The 22,190-nt window shown below is 35.2% G+C and overlaps 2 protein-coding genes across 6 annotated transcripts in view; one reads left to right on the top strand and one right to left on the bottom strand.

Annotated features, from left to right (window-relative positions):
* LOC143153514 (A-type potassium channel modulatory protein KCNIP1) overlaps nt 1-18,988 on the top strand; it is a 27,024-nt gene extending 8,036 nt beyond the window's left edge. The window contains exons 2-7 of one of the 3 annotated variants that reach the window (XM_076324829.1): nt 7,398-7,467; nt 7,540-7,610; nt 7,719-7,991; nt 9,362-9,654; nt 10,230-14,048; nt 14,358-18,988. In XM_076324829.1, the coding sequence (XP_076180944.1) occupies nt 7,398-7,467; nt 7,540-7,610; nt 7,719-7,991; nt 9,362-9,409 (462 nt within the window). In that variant the 3' untranslated portion in view covers nt 9,410-9,654; nt 10,230-14,048; nt 14,358-18,988. Of the gene's footprint in view, nt 1-7,397; nt 7,468-7,539; nt 7,611-7,718; nt 7,992-9,361; nt 9,655-10,229 lie in introns of all 3 variants that reach the window. The other 2 variants (XM_076324839.1, XM_076324819.1) reach the window with 2 other exon arrangements.
* On the bottom strand, nt 575-22,190 carry LOC143153490 (dynein regulatory complex subunit 5). Of its 3 annotated transcripts, none has more exons than XM_076324767.1 (10): nt 22,117-22,190; nt 18,681-19,395; nt 5,785-6,057; nt 5,238-5,429; nt 4,817-4,984; nt 4,606-4,744; nt 2,839-3,076; nt 1,127-1,282; nt 813-927; nt 575-760 (listed from the first exon to the last, which is right to left on the bottom strand). In XM_076324767.1, the coding sequence occupies exons 2-10, from the start codon at nt 18,755-18,757 to the stop codon at nt 646-648; spliced, it is 1,473 nt and encodes a 490-aa protein (XP_076180882.1). In that variant the 5' UTR covers nt 18,758-19,395; nt 22,117-22,190; the 3' UTR covers nt 575-645. The 3 variants fall into 3 exon arrangements, with proteins under 3 accessions (XP_076180882.1, XP_076180889.1, XP_076180898.1); XM_076324774.1 differs by having other exon boundaries at nt 18,681-18,784; XM_076324783.1 differs by lacking the exons at nt 18,681-19,395; nt 22,117-22,190 and adding an exon at nt 6,769-8,689.

Below are 22,190 nucleotides of genomic sequence, written 5' to 3'. Positions count from 1 at the left end.
CAAAACTATTTCTGAAATCGTACGGAACCTGACGCTTTTTTCTCTTCGTTTCGTATTAATAATGGAGAAAGTCTTACGTCTGCCCTACTTTTCTCGCAATTTACTGTGCTCACGGCTTTCGCATAAGTTTCTTGAAGTAGTTGCACCCTAGTTTTGCTGTTCTTTTGTTGCCAAGCCTTTCATTAGTCCTCCACCGTGACAATGGTCATTTTCATTTCAAAGTCCTCGGATGATTTTTATGAAAATATGAGAAACGAAAGATATTGTTGTCGAAGACCGTGTAAAAATATTACTTTACTCACTATCATCGATATTGGATTACTTGATTTTATATATTAATTATTTAACTATAAAATTCTTCAAACCTGATTACTGTTTCTTATCATTCTTCTGAACAAACATCTCTACCGGGAAATAATAATAGTTTATATAGAATGTTTCTGACATATATTTCGTTTGGATAAATAAAATTGTGATAACGATTAAATTAATTGTGATAAAATTTGAAACGAGTTTCTGCTTTTTTTTTCATTTTTGTTCTTTCCTGTTAATAATAATATTGCACGATGCTTTCAATGCCCTTTATTTATCATAATGAATATTGTTCGATGTTTTCAATGCCTTTTATTTATCATAATGAACATTCTAATTATTTCCCAGTTGGTTGTTACGTGTCCCCAAGAGGAACTTATGCATTTGTACGGTGCTCAATTGTTTAAACAGTTCCCTCGTTCTCTCCTTTCTTTGTACCTCCTTGTTCCTAGAAACAACGCGTCAGAACATTTTACCACGAGATACAATAGTTTCCTTACCTGACTATACTCTCATAAATAGACAATTCCGATTTGCTGGAGAAATTGCACATTCGAGCGTCGAAGTCAACAATGAACGGCGTGGACTTCAATGCCGCTTCGAATATCTCGCCCACTGAAATGATATCATTTATCATTTTCCTCTGCTTCGTATACCCATATCAATAGCATCGATCGTACATAGACATGTACGCATGTGGAAGACGATGATGAACTTTTTCAAGTTTCAATTTAGCGATTGTAAACTTTCGTTTGGTGTTTAACCGTTAGTCGAACCGATTGTCGTGATTCTAAGGATAACAATTTCAACACACCTGCTTCACCAAAATCGTTATTGGACACATCGAGGCTCAACGTTTTAAACTTGACGCAGCCAGATTTTAATACATTGGCGAACGAAGTACCACCCTCAGCTTGAATTCCGCAACCACTCACATTAAGTATTTCTAAGCTATCGGTACGCAACAGATCTGAAACAAATATAAACGTATTTATCAAAATATACATTAAATGATAAATATTTAATTGCTTTTAGAGGATAATAAGTAAAAAGAATTATATCAAGTATTTATTGGAAACACAAATATGCTTTCAAGATTCTTTTACGAACTCAAATGCGTAGACACGATCTGTTAAATCATATCTATGTTTCCAATATATGATCTATGACATCGTATCTCTTTTCGTATATTACAAACCTATTGTTTTAGGGGTCTAACCAAATTATTGTGTGTAAGAAAATAAATTGTAACAAATGTAGAGTGTGTAAAGTTATTAATACTTTTGAAATTCGAAAAAGGATCTTGGAAGACCATTTATGTTTCCAATAAATTATAACTATAAAATTTGTAACCCTTTCTACTTATAAATACCATCTGTTTGTATTCAAAGAGCACATCCTACTTATTATAAAACTAAAACAACGAAAGAAATTGAGATATCATCCTTAGAATGTTATGGAATTCATTTTCTGCGCTCAGGTACAGACACAATGATTAATTCACGATCCTCTGTTATTACAGAGTGCTGAACAAAGACTCATGATTCTCAATAGTACTTTGCATCAATGGTAGCTCATCTGCTGCCTCTTCTCTTGGGTCTTTTATCATGGACCTGAAATATTATCTCGAATTGTTTAAAACGGTCTTTTAATTACTTTCAATGATCAATAATGGTTGAGAAATTATTAACTGTTCGATTATATCAATATTAAATTACGAACGATATCTTTGACTATTTGAACCTTTCTACGGTCATAAACAAAATTAATAATTAATCAGATTGATAGAATTACGTATAATTACGAATTTTTAACATTGATTCCATTCCTTTCTGTAAATATTTTTAAATTATACCAATAACTACGTGATAGAATCACGTGGGTTTCTGTGAGAAAATTTGAAAATTAAATTTTACATAATCCATGTAAATATGTATCCAAGTCGAGTGCATGTAATCATACTCAACTTTGTCACTGACAGTAATGCATTTAATAATACGGAAAGACTTCAAAAATATATTTTCTTAAAAATCACCTTTCCTATCAATTACTTTTGTGTTCTCAAAATTGAAACATCTTATCAGCTTAGTCCGTCGTTCGTCACTATAAGAATAATGTGGTAACAGAATTAAGTGGCTACTCAATGTTTAGCTACTCCCACCATGATTTTTCCTAATTTCTCCCTCTCAATTTTTTCTACGAACATGCAAGCACGCACTATCTCTTAATCAGAAGGATAAGCCGATATATCCACGGTGATCTTGAGTGTCCAGAATACCCTAGGTCAACCATAATTTCGATATTTATAACAACCACAATGTACTGCACCAAACAAATAAGTGACAGTCCGATATAACTTGAAGTCGTACTTGTCGTGATTCACAGTCGAGGAAGTGGCCTTGACCGGTCGAGTCTGACCTGGCTATAGTTTGTTTTACAAGAGAGTAAAGCCTTCGACACACGGAGAAAGTAAATATTGACTTACGGTGGGGCCAATGTCAGCGAACTAATGCTTTATATACTCACAAGCGCACACATGATCCACCCCAGAATCTAGCAAAGGGTTCAGCCTCAAATTCAGGTGCTTCAATATCGACCCTTCACTCTTCAGCAATCCGTATATCACGCCAGCTACTCCATCTGGGCCAATATCGTTGTTCACCAAATGCAAGACCTTCAATCTCTTGTGCAAGGACAAAAACTCTCCCACAGCATGGGCACCTTTGTCCGCCAATTTGCAATGTGAAAAATCTATCTCCTCTATCTAGCTTTGGATACAATAATTGGCAATCAATTCTTGAGCGAAATTACCGGATGTAATCGTTTAAAATGGGTCACGCTATACGGTTTGTATGGATCCATTAATTCTTGCTGTTTGAAGGGATCGCGATACGCATCCTCTTCACCTTTTCGACAAGTTTCTGACCGTCGTACTGTTGAAACGCTAGATGGCGTCATTTCCACTTTATAATAGGTCGTCAATTCAATGAACAGATTATTATTTATTAAATACGTATCGCTTCGTTTTCATACATTTGTGTATAAATGCAATTTCAATAAACTATGCAAACTGCTGGTCACATGCATCGAAATTCATTTTTAAAATGTAATTACACATATATTGTAAATAATACAATAACATTTATTCCAGTCGACATAAGAATATCTAAAACTTAAATAAATAAAAAGTATAGTAGACTTTTGTAAAGAAGATTCCTTGAATTGACTAAATTAATTTTTTTAATCCACCAGTAATATTCAATTTTTGTTAAATAATATGCACAGTACTTTAAATATTGAATTGATCGTTTACTATAAACTTTACATATTATAGAACTGTTGGCAGAGTATTTGTACATACATATACACACCCAGGGTGTCCAAAAAGGGTGGGGCCAAACTTATACTACGTTTTACCAAGGTCAAATAAATGAAACAAAGTTGTTCTATTGAAAAGATATAAACATTGAAAGATTTACGGGTAAAATTCGTCTTACGACTTATTGTACAGAATTGTTTACGTATTATACTTCACGATGATAGATATTGTTTACATGTCCTTACCTACGATATCAAGACATCTACTATCAGTCGTTTTAACATCTATTAGATATTTAGTCGTACACTATTCATAGGATCACGCAAAAGAGTTGCTTTATAAAAATACGATAGAAACAGAGGATCAATTTTGGGAATATATTCCAATACATTTATCATTATTTCCAATACAGTTGAATTTATATCTGTATATATAGATATAGATGTAAATGATTTATTAATATATAAGTATTTATAAATATATAAATATTTAAATTAGTAATATATAAATATTTAAATTAGTATAATATAAATATTTATATATTTATAAATATTTAAAAATATAAAAATATAAATATTTTTAAATATGTAAAGTAATTTATAAAACAATAATTAATTATAAATTAATCAGAGTTCATTAATCTGATATATTAATTTTATTGTTTTAAATAAATATATTTAAAAACTTACATATTTTCAATAGAGCATTTTCGGACATAAGTTTATATAAACTTTTTTCATCCATTTGACCTTGGTAACACGCGATACAAGTTTGGTCCCAAAACTTTTTGGACACCCTGTGTATATAAATTGGAATTCGTTCTCGAAACACAATATTATACGCTATATAAAGTTTCAGCCGCGCGACAAGCATTATTCCCCTCAAATGTCAAGAATTAATGCATCGTGTGCACGTCGAATTTTATTCTTCAGATGCGTGCAATTTTTTACAAAGCGAATACATTTTTTACCAACACCATGGTTCTCTACCACTCCTTGAAGCAGAGCCGCGACACGCGGTTGGTTTAAATTGCTTCTAGATAAAGTAAACTTCTTCAAGCACGGGCAGGCCTTGATCCCTTCTCCGAGTCTCGTACAGTCTTCAATGGAGAACCTTTTTCGTATAAATCAGACGTCTGAAATAACTGACCGTTTTAATGAAAACCATCGTCGAGAAGTGACTTACTCGAAATCGCGCCACTCAAAGCCGTCGTTCATGTAAATAACGCCAAAGGTAATGCGGATTTCGACGAGAAGAGGAAGCTGAGAGAGAATAATGTTCATAGGAATGTGATGAACAATGTCCTCGTTCGCGAGACACGGATCTCCATCTTCCAATGGTTTTAGGACTTTTCTGTATTTATTAATTAACAATTGTGCTCTAATTCTACGAGTATTAGAATTTTTATTCTATTCCGTTAACTATATACGAATTGTGCTATATTGCTCATAATCTTCAAAATACGATTCGTAATACCATTGATCGAGTTTGATTTTCATTTACTTTTTTCGAAATCGACGATAGACATTTTGAAACTTTTGAAAAACTGAATCTTGAGAAAATATTAAACTTGAATCGAACGATAGGATTCCAGAAGACTCCTTACTTGGTCGGTACAAGAGAATTGATTCTCATCGTGTACACGTAATTTCGTACGAGCCCTATAAGTTTCTCGCATTCTTTCCTCTGTGATTCGAACAAGTTGGGCTCCAGACCTTCCAGATACTCCCACAGCAAACCCTCGCAGTACCGTTGTCGCCACGAATCGCCATGTTTCCCTGGGTCGTTGCTGTTCCATCTAAGACCAATCATAATTTTTACATTTATCAATCACCAATCGCTTTATGGAAATACAATGGTTCGAATGTAGACTTCTACTTTTGAACATGTTCATTGTCCCCAGAACCGTGACTATGCAGAGCTAAAAGGAGCACGTAGTCCCGAGGGACGCCCAGACAACGTTTCTTTGTCAAAGTTGTTCTTTATCGGGGAGTCTTTGACGAGAACTGTCCTGACCAACGTCAGGGAACAATGAACATATTGAAAAGAGGACACAACTACCTTGTACTCGTGATATACAAATATTACAGCCAATTAACTAATAACAGCCTAATAACTAATACAGCCATTAGCTAATAATGGAATTAGTTTACCTGGCCTTTGAGCAACGTTCCCAATAATATTCATCTTCGATTCTGGTTATAGTCAATTCAAACGGCAGATTGGTTGACAGAATTCCTATCAACTGGGTTCTGTCCTCGCAGGTCGGTAGTTCCTCCAGTATCGGGTTAGATTCCCATGCGGTGGCTATGACGCGAATAGCTAGGGTCCTCAAGGTTGGGAGTCTCCCCTCGACCCAGGAAACATCTTCCGATCGAATTGTCCTCTCGAACGCGCTCGACAACCGAGTAGTTTCGTACGAACATCTTATCCACAGATATTAATTGTAATTAAATATCCCCAAATACACACCCAGCCGCACCGACACATTAGAGTGGTATTGGGTTAACTGAATTCGATCAATTACGATATTTGCGGAACCGCACCTGACTATTATTATCTCTATATACAGTTACACAGATAAACACACACATAGGACAGTAAAGGAAAGTGATAAACGGTTTGCTTTAACGGTGATATTTTATCGTTCCTTTATGTTTCGGTGTTGTGTGACTTCTTTATACGGTATTCTTGAACGCTAGGGTAAAAAAAAAAATACACGCACAGTATAGTTTCTACTCTATTACATTACTATATACATTTATGTTACGTTATACATATTTATTCTACGAAGAGGGCCTACAGTTGTGACCGAAACGTAAGGGAACAATAATGATAAGACATCTTTTTTATCAACGGTGAATTAATTAAATTTGCATCAATGGAGAAATGAAATATATTAATAGAAGTCAATCGTTTAAAGGAAATACGAGGAATGAAAACGTGTGAGCGATTGAATATGCTTCATCAGTTTATCGGGTTATGGATTATCGGAGAACGAAAAAAATGTTTTGTTCGTTGAGAAATTAATCATTATATGCAAAATATAAATTCTATCGAGATTCTATATTTTTTCAAAGACTGTGAAACGCTTGACAATGAATGTTAATGTAGCAAGAAAACGATAGAAGTATCACCTGTAAACCTCGAAGACGTTCTTTGGTATGGTATGGGGAATACTCATTTCTGGGCCGTCCTTTTTGCGCCACCTTCACAAATATGCAAACATGAGTGTCTTTTCTGTCTCCTCTCTATCACGATCTTCGAATTTTCAACCATTTTATATTCCTCTCAAGGCGGCACACTGCCAAACGCTATCGAGAAAACCAACAGCTCCTATCTTCAGTGAATTAACATACTATTGCAACTGATACTTTGTAATTTATCATCGGTTGTTTTTATCGTCGGACATATATCTGCGTTAAAAGTATTATTATTGTACAAAATAAGTGCGGTGTAAAAGATCGAATGTAGAAATTATTTTTGCAACCATTACTGTAACGGTTAGATATCTCACAAAAATTGACACATGGTGAGTTATTCGAAAGAAGATGGACTTCGTATTAGTCGAGCAATTAGCAGTAATGACTTTATTTAATTTTTTTTTTAAACGAATCCCTACTGTACGCGACCTCCTTAGCTCAGAATTACTTCCGAGATATGCTGGAGACATTTATCAGTTCCCTCCCGGTACACCTTGCATGTTAGCTCGACCAAATATACCTCGCAGAACCAAGATAACCCGTTCCTTGATGATTATTTGCAGGAGTGTCCTGAGGGTGTAGTGCACGAGGACTCGTTCAAGGATATCTACGCGAAATTCTTTCCTCATGGCAGTGAGTTCCAATTAAATAAGAGATCCCGTTTTAGCGTAAATAGTTAACGGCGATTCCTCCTACGAATTGCAGACTCCAGCCTCTACGCCCATTACGTGTTCAAGGCCTTCGATGTTAACTGCAATGGTGCCATCAGCTTCAGGGTAATTTCTTTATCCCACAGATGTATAACCACACGTGAAATTCATATACTGGATCATGTAGTCACGGTCACAGTGTGTTACACGTTATGTAAGAAGTGGCCTTCGCAGGATCTTCTGGTCACTTTATCAACGTTGTTGCGAGGCAGCATTTACGAGAAGCTACGATGGACGTTCAAGCTGTACGACATAAATGGCGATGGATGCATCACCAGAGGGGAGCTAGGGGAAGTCGTGACGGCGGTACACGAGCTTATGGGCAGGCGACATCACGCCGAGGAGGAGAGGAAAGCGAGGGAACAGTTGGATAGGGTGTTCAAGAAACTCGATCTAAATCAGGACGGCGTAATAACGATCGAGGAATTTATCGAGAGCTGCCTGAAGGTGCGACATTTTTTAATTTTTTAGTTTACCCGTGACTTTAAGGTCCAACTTCGTTCATGAATATAGCAAATGTCCTCTTGGATCTATGGAACTCGTTTGGGCCACCGTTCATTGAAAACCATTTATCAACCAGAATCCATAATCTCCAATGTACTATAGAATGGGTCACAGGAGGCGTTAAAAATGGTTTCTTGGGGAACTATTAAAGAGAATTTGAAAATTCCTTTATGGTATTTTAAGATGCATCGATGCCCTTTATCTGACTCGTGTAATACCAAGTAATGATCGCTATCGCTCTTTTTCCTCCCATGGGATAGGAATACTCTCAGATCCTTGATGAAGCTATCTTTTAGAACAGTCGACAGCGGGCTACCGCATTTGTCACGCAAAGAACTTTAGTAAACCCTGAATTTTTATCCAAGGATATCATCACTGTCCCCGTATTGAGGGCAAATAGCTTTAGCCGTTCAAGGTCACAGCGCTGTTCGGAGTCCCCACTTTTACAATTTAGTCACGTACCTTGGCTCTAGAGGGGCTTTAAGCCAGAATCTAACAATCTCTCTGCTAGAGGGCGCAGTTTTGAATGAAAATATGACTGCTATTAATGTCTGCCATTAATTAATGGTGCCGGGGAAAAAGAATTGCGTTTTAATTTTTCTAGATCTTCTAGCGGACTCGAGAGTAACCCATATTTTTCGCAGACATTTAAATAATACGTCTATGTAGTAATACTTTTTTATCGATTAACAAAGAGTACTTTTCTCAAACCTGAAGTTAGTTCGTGTTGTGTTTGACTCGAAGCCCTATATGCAGTTCTTGTGATATAGGTGTGAGAGTATTTAAAATATGAAAATAAAAATAACGTAGAATTATATATTAATAATTAACGCCTACTATTTTTCCAAGACGTCTGCTGCCAACCTATTTAATTATAATGTCCCCGTTATACCTAACAGGTCATTTTACATTATTTACTACTTTACATAAGCATGTAAGTAGCATGATCATTCGCAGTTTTCTTTTATTTATAATTTCGTTAAGATGGGGCAACAAAATGATATGGTAGGGATAATTGTCGAGTGACCTTGAACGACGAAAACCGTTTGTCTAGACTATAGTTCTCAAGAATACAACTCATAATCTATTCTGTGTAAAAAGTGTCTATTGAGAAGACACGTAGGTGGCATGATCATTCGCAGTTCTCTTTTATTTACAATTTCCCTTAGGTGGTGCAACAAAATGATAGGGTAGGGATAATTGTCGAGTGACCCTGAGAAACGAAAACCGTTTGTCTAGACTATAGTTCTCAAGAATACAACTCATAATTCATTCTGAGTAAAGAGTGTGTATTGAGGAGATTGATCTTCTAGGATGACGTGATTACACGGTCACTGGCAATGTTCGATTGCGCGCTTTGATCTCCGGCGAAGGAAGAGCCTCCGGCAGTGACCACAACGCCGCCAACGCCGCTCTCCACCACGACAACCTTCTCGCAGTCCCAGTCGCCTTCGCCGCCGCCGCCGTCCTACTCTCTGCTGCCACCGATTCCACCGCCTTTGCCTTCTCAACCACCTCCAGGTTACACTGTTCAGGATCAGGAGTTGTATATGCTTCTAGCGGCGCACTGGTGGAATCAACCGGAGGCACCGCTCTTTTGCTAAGGGTAACGTACTTAACGAACCTTGGATCATCTTTGATTCACCCTTAGATGTCACATTGCCAATTAATTGTTCACATATGAAATTCTGACCCGGTAGTATTTACTCTAATCTCTTAGAGGTTCCCAGGAATTCCAAAATACTTTATAAAAGGATAAACTAAGAACTTTTCCTTTTATGTGAAATGTGTATACATAAATTATATACCCACTAAAACAAATATCTTCAAATTAGTATACCTATGGTACAGTTCACCATATTTTCTTTGTGTGAAATTATCCATTATATTATTTGTGATCATTATTCACATAAAAGTATCCAAAGTTTGTTATATATTTCAACAAAATTCATCTACAGAGTGATTAAAGAAGAGTCTACCACTTTGGAAAATACGATATTTAGTAATTAAGTTTACACTGTAATAAATCAAAAACAAGATATTGAGTTACCGATTTATACATTTTCTAAAGTGTTCAATTCTTTTTGAATCTTGTATAAGTGTAGGATAAAGGATGTCTTTCATTTAACTTAATAGCAATGTTTAAAAGTCTACAAGACACGTTTTGTTATTCGTTTCCAGGGTGCGATACACGTGATTCCTGACAAAGGGTAAGTTCCAATTTTTGGAAAGAAAGAGGAAGTCGAGCAACAAGGGAAATCGTCAGAATCTTGCGGGTTCAAGAATACAATTAAATTTGTTCGTCGCAACGAACGAGTTGGAGGTGTTTCTTCTTGCGGAAGAGGTATTTTACATCACGTAAGTGAACCTATCTAAGCGTCCGAACTAAGCAAGTACCTACGTCCGGATGTCAAGTACTCCATGAGAAAGAATAACGATTTGTCAATTGTGAGTTAATAACTCAGCGAACGGAATCGTCGTCAAGGAATCAACTTATCACGAAGAAAATACTAGAAAATTACGATGTACCAATAAATTAGGAAGAAAGTAAAATCGATTCCAAGAATACGACGAAACGAAGAGATTTGAGATAAGCAACTTTTGATATCATCGACTTCTTTCAGTCCGTTTTGACGCGGAGAACGTCGAACGTTGAGGAGGGTAATTTGATATATTCGTGTTCCATGACGTCGCCGAAAGGAAACGTTGAAGGGACGAGGTGTAACCGAAAATTCAACATGAAAGAGCATTCGATCTTATTTGACTTCCGTGCCAAAGCCCCATGTAAAAACTATTCTATTTATAGAATAATAGATTGCGTACGTTGAGGAACTTAAAAAGATACGATTTTACCTAAGGGATTAATTAAGGATGATCGGCATTCAGAATTACGCACAGGTATCGACCTGAAGCGATAAACAACGTACAGGGTGTTCCTAAATTCGTTTTGCAGTCGAAGGTGATTCTTGATAAGAAAACAAATCGAAAAAAATTTTGTGAACCCAAAGTACAATCGGGACGATTTCCTCCACTCATAGTTTAACAATGATTTTAAGAATTTTATTTTATTAAATTCTGGCACTTTCAATTCTTCCATTTCTGGTTACGCAGCACAAGTCCAAGTCAAGGTTTATTCAACGATCAGAGTCCAAATATCCAGTGAGCAAGTTCAACCTATTTACAATATAAACATACAGATCTTGAGTGTAACCAAATTTGAGGATAAGAAAATTTTATATCGATCAATCTTGAATCATAGATCTTACATTTAGTCAGGAAGCTGTAAGCGTTCATCCAAGAAACCATTGATTTCATACATTGTTCTTCTAAGAAAATGCTTTTCTAGAGCAAGTAACCAAGCATACGACAGTAGACGTCGAAGGAATTTGCTTTACTTTCTAAGACAATCGTGCATTCTGCGAGTTCCATTCAAAAGAAGTGTCTTCATTCATTGATATTCGAGAGGGTGGTAAATGAAAACAATGTAGTTCTGCTGAGGATACAACAGAATAATATTCTGTTACTAATGAAGAACCTTATATTCCCTGTTTTCGAGAATGTTTGTAGAAATATCGTAGGCATAAGCGAACCGAGAATCAATTTTTTTAAAAGTCGATTGTTAAAAGTCGTAGGCACTAAGTAGTTAAGGTTAATCTCGTTGAATTCAACGCGAGAAAAGTTTCCGTTATCGTTCATCCATGGCAATGAAACACCAAACTGCAATAATTAATTCATAATAAACGATCGTAATAAAAACGCAAGTATATAACGAAATTTTCAGCGGTTGCTTGCATGATGCGCTTCGTTTAATTTTCAACTGTAGGTTACAGACAATTTTAGAGTCTCTAGAGTGTTCTTCGTTTCTATAGCACTTGTCGTTCGTAATGCATCATAGAGAACGATTCAGTCAGAAAATGCACGTAAAAGAAATTTCAATAACAGCTAGCAAGGTGTTGCACATAAATTATACTCTCCCACGATTGTTTTTGAAGTTTTGTTTACTTCTAAATTCTTCGAGTAACTTGAATGTCTTAACCTAGAAAGTTTCAAGTCAGAGGAACGCGAAGATTGTTGACAATTTCAATTGGCTTACAGGCAACATAGTTCGACTCAAACAACCACAAATCGTAGTTACAAATATATTATTACACCATTACATTATTATTTTTTTATTTCAATCTTATATTTTAATATAAATTGCGGACTTTTTAAGATTAACTTTTTAGATTAAGTTGACTTGGCGCCTCCTAGTAAAATTAAGATAAAACAAAATATCTTTGTCCCGCCGATAGAGGATAGATATTGATATTGACAACAAAACTAGAATGAAACCAAATATCTTTGCGTCACTAGCAAGAGTGACGTTTACTGTGGTTGTCGTGTTTTGCAGTAAAAAATACGCTCGTAGTAAAAAGCTCGTACACTTCTGCCTTGAAACTTTCTATTTTAATCCGTAGGTACTATTAAACTTAGTTCATTCGTTCGAAAACACGCTAGTTTACACCATTGAGAAAAAAAAACGAACAATTTGAGTGATAATTACCTAAGAAATCCACCATAAATCAGTGCTTTTTATTTCTATCCTAGATCCTTCGAAATATAGAAATGGATTCGACGACCTAGAACAAGCTAATCTAGGGTAATAAAAATTTGTTGACTAGTATTATATCTTGATAGCACTGTCACTGTCACTTGTTAATCGGTGAAATTCATTATAATGGTGGTTTTAATAGAGATCGATAATGCCATAGGTTGCTAGGCACGTTCCTACAATAATTATTAGTCGATAATAACATTAAATTTGCGTCTTTAGAAAAAATCCAGAACAGTTTTCACCTTATCGCATCAAGTTCTCGTTGAATCACTGCTTTGATTAATTATATAAATCTTAAAATTACGACTCGTATGTCGAGGTTGGAACGAATCTCTAATGTGATATGCAGATAAGAACATTTTTCTTCGGTTACATATTTGATTTTAAAATCGAAATACCTTTTGTAATTACTGGCTATGCCACTAGATCGATATATTAATATTTTTCGCAAGATTTGAATACGTTTCGGCTATGTTCTTGCACTTTCACGACACCTTTGCATTTCTTCCTCCGTCACATGGTATCGAACACGTTACAGCCGGTGGTGGGATTGATACTCGAGTTACTTTTTTAATTAACGCGATTCAATATTTTCGACTCGGATGAAATCTTATCAACTTTTAAATACCGTATAGCACGGTTAACTTAAAATGTTATATTTATAAATTTTTTTAACATATCTGATCGAGTAAAATTTCGTTAAGATAAATGGAGTTCTAATGCAATAATATTGATTCGGTATCACTTCCATCGCTAATTACAGTCTTACTATTAACAGAAAGATTGAAAGTAGCTACAATCAAGAATCCGTTATCCGTTGTTCCTAAAACGAATGTAAGTGTAAATGTAAGCTCGTGTACCTACACGACGAATTAACGAGTCTTTAACTCGTTACGTCAATGTAAAACCATAATCTTGTCTAAACGACGTGACTACAATGCCATTTTCACACTGATCGTGTGTCGTGTTAGACGAGATTAACGTGCAGGCGATTATTGTCACGTGATCGTTTCGTGATGTGTTCTTTAGATGCGAGAACGGCTTAAGTTAGTGCTGTCCAACGTTAGAGGCCCTTACGTGTCGGTTTTCCCTTCTAGCCGTATCTTCTTTATATAGCATACCTACTATTTAGAGCTGGAAAGTGACAAACAAAATGGCACAAGGGCAAGAAGGATCTCTCGCTCGTTCCGTCTGTATTCATCGTACAACTAAATACAGTAAATGTAGGATATCTGTATGAAAATCGGGATCCAAGCCAGACACTTATCGAACGAAAGTATGAATTTTTAAACCCGATACAGCTCGAACCACGTTTCAAAGTTCGCCTTCGCATTATGCTGAACGTGTAAGAGAACAAATGAAAAAGAAAGAAATTCGAGAGACGAAGGGAGACAAAAAACATATCGGTAAGTCAATACTAATGTAACGATACATTTTTTATTTTTGGTACTTTTTGAATTAAACTTTTATCATTGTACTTGTGAGAGTTTTCTGATTAAATGAAACCAAATACGTTATAATTCGAAATACATTTACTAATTTAATAATTCGTTATATATTAAAATTCTTCAAATTTTAACGTCTTATTTGACGTCATATTAATCGGGGAAAAAATCACAAATACGTTGCTAAAAGTTTCATTAAACAAAAAGTACGTAAATAAAAAAGGTTTATCGATTATTAGCGTTATGTATTTTACCGATATTCGAGCTCAGATTGGGTTACATTCCTCGGTTGTCGAGCTTTACGACGCGTCAAGGGGAATCCCCCGTTAGTGATGGGAATGACCAACAGGCAGGTGTGGCGTGGATCGTTTCTCGCAGTTGTCCAATTTTTATTGTAGAACTGATAGATGTGATTGTTTTGGTCGGTAGAAGACTACAGTTAAAATTATGTTTCAGTAGAGGTTCACGGACCGTATCGCACCTACATTCTTAGCCTCGTCTTCTTTCCAGCTTTGAATAGGACTTACGTTGTCTGGAAAACCGCGCGATGATAAAGAGGTAACCATAACGATCTGTGTTCGCTGCCTTTTCGCGACGCACAAACTTCACGGTGATACGAACAGGTGTAGAACAATTTCAGAGTTGAACAGCACTGGTTTAAATCAAGCGAAACCAAGAACAGAGAAACTGTAACATAACAGCCGGGCAAAACCAATCAAGTCTCCGGCACTTTCTTTCTGGTTATTTAAAGTTTCTCGAAAACGTAAACGGAAGCGTCTCTATTTTTTTTTCTTTTATTTAAAAAAACCAAAACGGTGTTGACCTTCCGAGGACAGTGCATTACGTATACCATATTCGATCTTAATGTTAAACGATTTTTATATGTTTTCTATGAAAAACAAAAGAGGACCCTAGATGGAGAAACAACGAATGTTATACTAAACTTTTCTACGCAGTAACGATCGAAAATCAGCCGGAAACATTCTTCGTATCACATAAGGTTATCCGGGCGATGACGATGTGTAACTTTAACTCTGCCAAGGCCATCGTTTTTAATCTTCATACAAATTATTGAGTCGGTTGATGAATTACATAAATTAAGACGAAGAAGCGGCTGCTGTGACAGTGTTAACGGAAAGAATTTGTTGAATTCCTGTCTTGAAGGAAAATTTCAATGTTTAACGATATTTTTGGTTGAAAAAAGGAAAAAGAAATAGGGCGGATCTGAGGATCTAAAGATCGAACAAGGAAAACACTATGCCTGAATAATGCTCTAAGGCTGTTATTCCTCTTTCAGTTATTCATTGGTAATTTAATTAACGAGAAAATTAATTACCGTATCTTTGTATTGTAGTATTCGTACAATGCCGCTCATAATTATTCGAACGACTCTGCAAAATGTAATTTATAATATTTATTGTTTATTTATAATACTACGAAAAAATAACAGAAAAGAATAATTTCTTTTACTTTAATATTTATAACAATCACATTTATTATTCAAATGTATGCTTTCAGACAGGTATACTCAAAGTAATAAAATCTTTGTTAAACCGTAGTTGCATTGGAAAATTCGTATAATAGCAGAAATGAGTATTGGAACGCGGATTCTTTTGTTAAGAACTCGTTGTTTGAATAATTATGAGCAGCAACTAAAATTTCTTGTTAGTTGTGTCAGTGCTTCAACCAGCCCTTTCGTTTATCTTAGGACAATCCAGAGGAATGGGAATTTATATTTTCATAGACGAATTATTCGACACAGCTTGTTCCTTGGTAAATCTGTAATTTAGATACATATCGTACGTGCTTGTTGATCGTTCGAAGTCGGAGCAACCATAAAATATGAGAGTCATACGTTTAAGGTCTCTGTATTCCTGTATCTAGGAATCAAACACGTTGTGCAATTCGAAGGAGTGTGTAGATTGTAATCAGTGCACAATAGAAAATATTGGCCGATTAGGGTCACTAAGTGGTCATCCTCCACTAGACAGTTTTACTACACCACTGTTTCTTGTCTCTTTGCCTCAGTGTGTTTTAGAGGTAACACGCGCTTTATCTTAAACAGAGAAAGAGAGCTGGCCTCAAAGTGACCCTAGACGATCAATATGTTCCGTTATGAACATAGAAAATATCGGTTTAGTTTAAAACGCGAGCGATCGTAGCTATAAATCGAAAAAAACCTAGTCAATTGATGATCGTTAGAAGTAACATAGATTGTAATTAATTTCTTGAACTTTAGAACTAACCCGTTAAACTCCTCTTAACTAAAAATTTTTAATCGTTTTATTCGAAGTTTATTGGAGCCTGCTTTCACTTGAATATATATGTACACATTTCGTTGTTCCTATATTATACTTCCGTTTAAAGTGCAATCAATCGCGGAAATTCTAAATCAAATTTTTTTTCTTTTTATAATTTAATCGAAAGACTGGAAACTCTTGATGAAAGATAAATTACGATTGCAGGAAGTGTAATTGTTATTATCGTTTCGTACAAGGTAAATTGATAAGGAATCCGGTCGATTTAACACGATTAATTTCATTTAGTTTTTATTGCAACTCGCTACAAAGAATTACCGATAAGCGCAACACTTGTTTGTGTTAAAATATCAAAAATTCTAGATGATAAACTAAACATAGTGTAATGATTATTGGACGAGAAACGCGAATAATGAATCAAAATTTGTTACGATAGTTAAGTAGCAATTACGGAGTATCGGTTAGTTGGTAGCGGGTATGATACAATTGTTAAGCTTAAAGGCACTTTTTTATGACGAAACCTAAATAATTAGAGAGTAAATAATTCGCGATCAATTAGTATTAATATATTATCTTGTATATTCAGTGTGGTGTGAAAATATTCGAGCGATCATTGTAAAACAATGCAACGAACGGAACGTATAAATTATTTATTTCCTTGGCCGCTCGGGGTCACGGAGCCGCTATCTTCCATCACCTTTCGTCTATTTGCTCCGCCTTTATTTGAGAGACAGAAAGCGCAAATCTGTAGACACACGGTCTCCATCTCTCAAACAGAGACAATACGGCGTGAAAGTAACGAATTAGGTGATACAAAGTGACCTTACGCAGTTAATATCTTTTGCTCCGGGTAGACTAAACTCTAAGAAGACGCATCTACTTCGAGGGCATTCATTTATCGAGCTAAACTTTCGAGACCTCGGTATATACTATATTAACGAAATAATTGTCCACACTATACAGATGCACGTTGCTGTCCGAGGATCATTCTTTTTCTAAACACGCGGTTTATTTACTATACCATCGACAGAGTAACGCAAGTGTTTACGATTCACACTAACGAGTCGTCAATAACATCGAAATGTCACCTATTTAGGAGAAGTAGTCTTCACTAGGGAGTTTCGTGCATCTGTAATAGCATGGACAAGTTTTCATATAGCATGCCTAATCTGTCAAAAAGCCGAATAACCTTAAACTTGCTCGTTTTCGAGCAAAGGTATTTCCGTCATTAAATACGCTCCACGTAACCCGAAAGGTGCACATCTCGTCCGTCGAAGCTCTCGATTGCAAACGTTCGAATACTTTCGTGACCCACTGCGTCTAGATACTCCACAGAGTACGTTAATTAATTCTCGTACTGCCAATTTTCCGTAAGACCGAACATCGTTGGTAAAAAATGGATGTCCTGCGCTCGAAGGATCTTCGTCTTGCGCAATGAACACGTTGCGAGATAAGAGGAACTTCTTGAACATGGAACAAGCACTGTTCGTAGATCACCGAATCGTCTTTTACCCAGGCCTTTCTCCATTACTCTTAGCGTTCGTACTCGCGACTCTTGCTCGTTAGATCAGAGGTTAGGTATCGATGAGTAACGACGAGGCCGACTCGATTTCGAGCAGTAACTCGCTCAGCGAAAATTGTATCTTTAGATCGGGTCCTCGCCCGGTGTCGACAACCTGTATCTCGCAACAGCTGAATTATAAATTCAGACAAATAAAAGAGGAATGTCGTTATTGTTAGCCGCCGGTGTGATTTCTTTACCAGAGGGAAACGATGCGAATGGAATATCGAACTCTCGACGAAAGAATTCTAGAATTAACCTTCGTTCAATTAAATATGGAACGCGTGTAAACAAAACCACGTGATTTTGACAAGCGCGTATCAACAGGGTAGGGATAACAGGTCACAATGAACCAATGAGAATCTAATCGCGCGAAAAGTTGATTGTTTACGTCCGCTCTATCTTTAATTCGAACGAATAATAGAGCTTGACAAACTTGAGAAGATTTTCGTGGTAGTGGAGTTAGTATGGGAGATGAGAAGCTCAAATTGCGATTCCCCGTTCCACATCCCGTTATCCCATATCTAACCTCATACTACGAAATAAAAAAAAAAGTAGTATAAGTTTGCAGGATACATTCAAAATTATCGTATCATAAATGACGAAATAACGGATTCGTTACATTTTGATGAAAATTTATGAAAACATTAAATGACACGTACGCGGTAAAGAACAATAGCGCGATTAAATCGGAACGGGATAAGTTTTTATTTTTGATGTTTCAAGGAAACAATGGTTACACAGAAATTCTTACAATTAGTTAACGAATCTTACCTTTCACCTTGTTCCTTTTCTTGACGGCGTTTGTGGGTATTCGGAATTACTTTTGGCCGGTGAGTTCCTCTGACCATGAAAATTATGTTATGTTGTAGTATTGACTGCAATAAGTGAAAGTACCTGTATCACTGTATTTTCTACATTGTCGTGAGGAAGTACAATAAGGGGTTCGCTCGTGCAGAGAAAAATCGATCGGTGCAACAGGTGTCGTTTCACGTCAGGTGGGCGATAGAAAAGACGGTGGTAGCGTATAATTTATTTAGTTTGCACTCCACGGGAAAAATAAAATTGCTACAGAAACCGTATTCTTTTTGTTAAATTCTACACCCTGCCAATCACCTTCTATTAAACGTCAATTACTACCAGCGTTGGTTTGCGCGTATTCTGTAAATATAAACCTAAATAGAGAAAATTACACGAAACGACCATTAAAGTATACAGGACACGAGGTTAAATGTATAACCGCGATTGAATTCACACGATAAAGAAGTTTTTATCTTTGTAAGAAGTTTGAAATCTTTGACGAGCGTTTATTGTGAACACGTCACGAGTTTTTTAATACTCTGTAGACCGTAGCCTAGTCCATGTCTGTGGATGAAAATACTGAAGACAATGCTAATCCTTTTAGTAGGATATATTTCTCTGCATCACTCTTCAGTATGAGACACCCATCATGCCTATCTTGAATAAGTTGTAAATCATTAGCCTCCACCTACAATAAAAACACATACGTTATATATTAAGTCAATTTTTCAAATAATTTACAAGTAATTGAAGGTGAACATGTTAGGTGTCTCACACTATACACATACCTTACTCGCTAAAAAACTTGTTCATAATAAAATAATTCTCAGATTTAACTAACGGAATCATCCCTCACATATTTTTATTTACGTAGTGCCTTACTTCGAGATAAAAATCGCTAACTATTCGCTCTCAACTGAATTTGCTGTCTAGAATTTGTTTGTCGAAAACTATGGAAACCATTGTTAGTGTATGGTAATATATAAGACCTATTTTACGTTCAGTGTACATAGAGAGTCAGTCGTTTGTTGACTTAACAGAAGTCAAATGATGTCATTTCCTTGAAAAATGTTGTGGTTGACTCGTCAATAAGAAAAAATAAATCGCTGAAGTTTTCATCCTTGTGACGTTATCGTACAGGGAGAATCCATTGAATTAATCAGACCATTGACAAATCCTTTTACCCATAGAGTTTTAGTTGTACACTGTCTATAATTGAAATGTTACGTTTAATTTTCTACATTCATCCAGAAGCTCAACTATATCGATACTCTGCACATTTCATTGACCTTAGCTCCGCATATCTATATTATTATGAAACACACAATAATTTATATTTGATTTACAGACATAAGTAAATGTTTGAACGTTTCAGTCAATTAACAACCTATTTAATACATAGTGTGTTGACAGAATTGGGGGAAATTTTTCAGGAGCAATTTCTCATGACGTTGTAAATAAAAAAAGACCCGTTATTATTTTGCAATCTGATATACATTATTTACAGTGATTTCCACTTTAAAGTGACAACAATTGAGCGCGCCACTTGAAGGTGGAGTAGATAGCGATTTTTATCTCAAGTGAAGATCCAGTCACGTGTAAAGAAAAACAAATTATTAATAATAATACTATGAAGATGTAACGAAGAATATAAATATTTGTATTTTTATTAGTAGGGTTATTTTTTCGCTACTTTTAAAGAATTATTGGAAAGCATTTACTTTTTATATTTTTTGAGAGAAACCATTATTCCAATGGTCTTTACCATACTGTTTATAATATTTAGCAATAATTTATAGACATCAATTAATCATGTAGTACCAATATTTTTAGAATTATGGTGGAAGTTTCCCATTCAGTTATTTTTTATTGTTAATAGTCAATATAGAGCTTGTCTGTGTAATTTGTCGAAATGTTGTCAATACATCTACTGGAGCACATTTGCTGAATGTTTGCAGTTGTAAGGTAAGCGTACAAATACAATAGTCACAAAGTGATAATCTAATTATTTAAGTCCGAAGCTGTTAATCTAGAAATGAATATTCTTCGAATATGTTCACTTGAAAAATTTTGTACAATGATGGTGATTACAAAGCGTCAATAGGAACATATGACAATTATCATAGGTTTTGTTACCTCACTTTCAAGTGAACTGACGCTCTCATTTACAAATGAGCTAATTAGGAAAATTAATTAGAGTGTAAGGAAACATATTTTGAAGGATCATGTAATTTTATTATATTTATATGTATCTCTTATGAAATTTATTTATTACATTTCATTGTTTAGTATTGAAACATATTTAACCTAAACTGCAAATATTCTCGCCAGTATCAATTTAATAAGTATTTTTAAAAAGAGATATTACTCTGTTTATTATCAAGAATTACCAATACACTATGACTTAGAAGAAGTAGATGCTCGAAGCAGAAAATATTGACCTGTCAGGATTACCGAGCATTTATTCCTAACGTACTACCACTTTTTTTTTCTGTACACTCATTTTCATCAACCAGAATAATTTTTTATCGAAAAGCTTTCTGTCGAAATTCACGGACGGATTTTAGACGTTTTTTTTATAGAATCTCCATCTTATCCTTTTGAGAATTAGTTCATCCGCGTTTTAGTAAGTCCACTTACTTCCTAGCAAGTGAGCAACCGATATATTTATTTCTTTTCTATAAGTTAGAAATAAACGATGCTCTTGCTTTAGTTCGCAAGTACGATTATATAGTATTGTATTGTTATATATTATATTATTAATAATAACAATACATATTTATTGCACTAGGATTGTATCCAAAAAATTAGATAAAATATTCTATAATAAAAAAAGAAAAACAAAATTAATGTGTAAAAGTAGAAACAGGTAAACATTATCTACAGAGACAAGTACAGCTACATGGATTTATTAATTTAATCTCATATTCGTGATAGTTCTATACCTATAAATTGTGTGTTACAAGTAGTAATGAAAATTAAGTTTTCACTCGATGTAGAGCTGTTATATACGATTATATTTCTTTGAAAAGAAATTAACGGTTGAAATTGGTATAATGGTATATTGGTATACAATTAAAGTTACTTATATGATTATTAATGATAACGTATGACAGTCGGTACAACGGATCAAAAAGAGTGATATGCGATATTAAAATTTAGACATTGAGAATTATTTTTTGACAAATTGCAGTGACAAAGAGTCCAAAATATGGAAGGAATAATTCAATTAATTTCTAACACATGTATTATTATTTAAAAATGAATTAAATTCGATGTAGATATGGCTAAAATTGACATAAAGATTTTGCCAATAATTATACAAACAAATACAACACAGACATTTCAAAATAAAGCAACAGAAAAATGTTAAAACATGCTCATTACCGATTGCGAGTAATCAACTTACCAAATGTTACGCAATTATTAATCAAAGCGTAAAAGATATGAAAAAACGTTCGATGACGAGTGTTTAGCACGAAG

This window comes from Ptiloglossa arizonensis, chromosome 1, assembly GCF_051014685.1.
Source record: "Ptiloglossa arizonensis isolate GNS036 chromosome 1, iyPtiAriz1_principal, whole genome shotgun sequence".
NCBI lineage: Eukaryota > Metazoa > Arthropoda > Insecta > Hymenoptera > Colletidae > Ptiloglossa > Ptiloglossa arizonensis.
The sequence above is the reverse complement of the archived record's forward strand: the minus strand, read 5'-3'. Positions and strand labels throughout refer to the sequence as shown.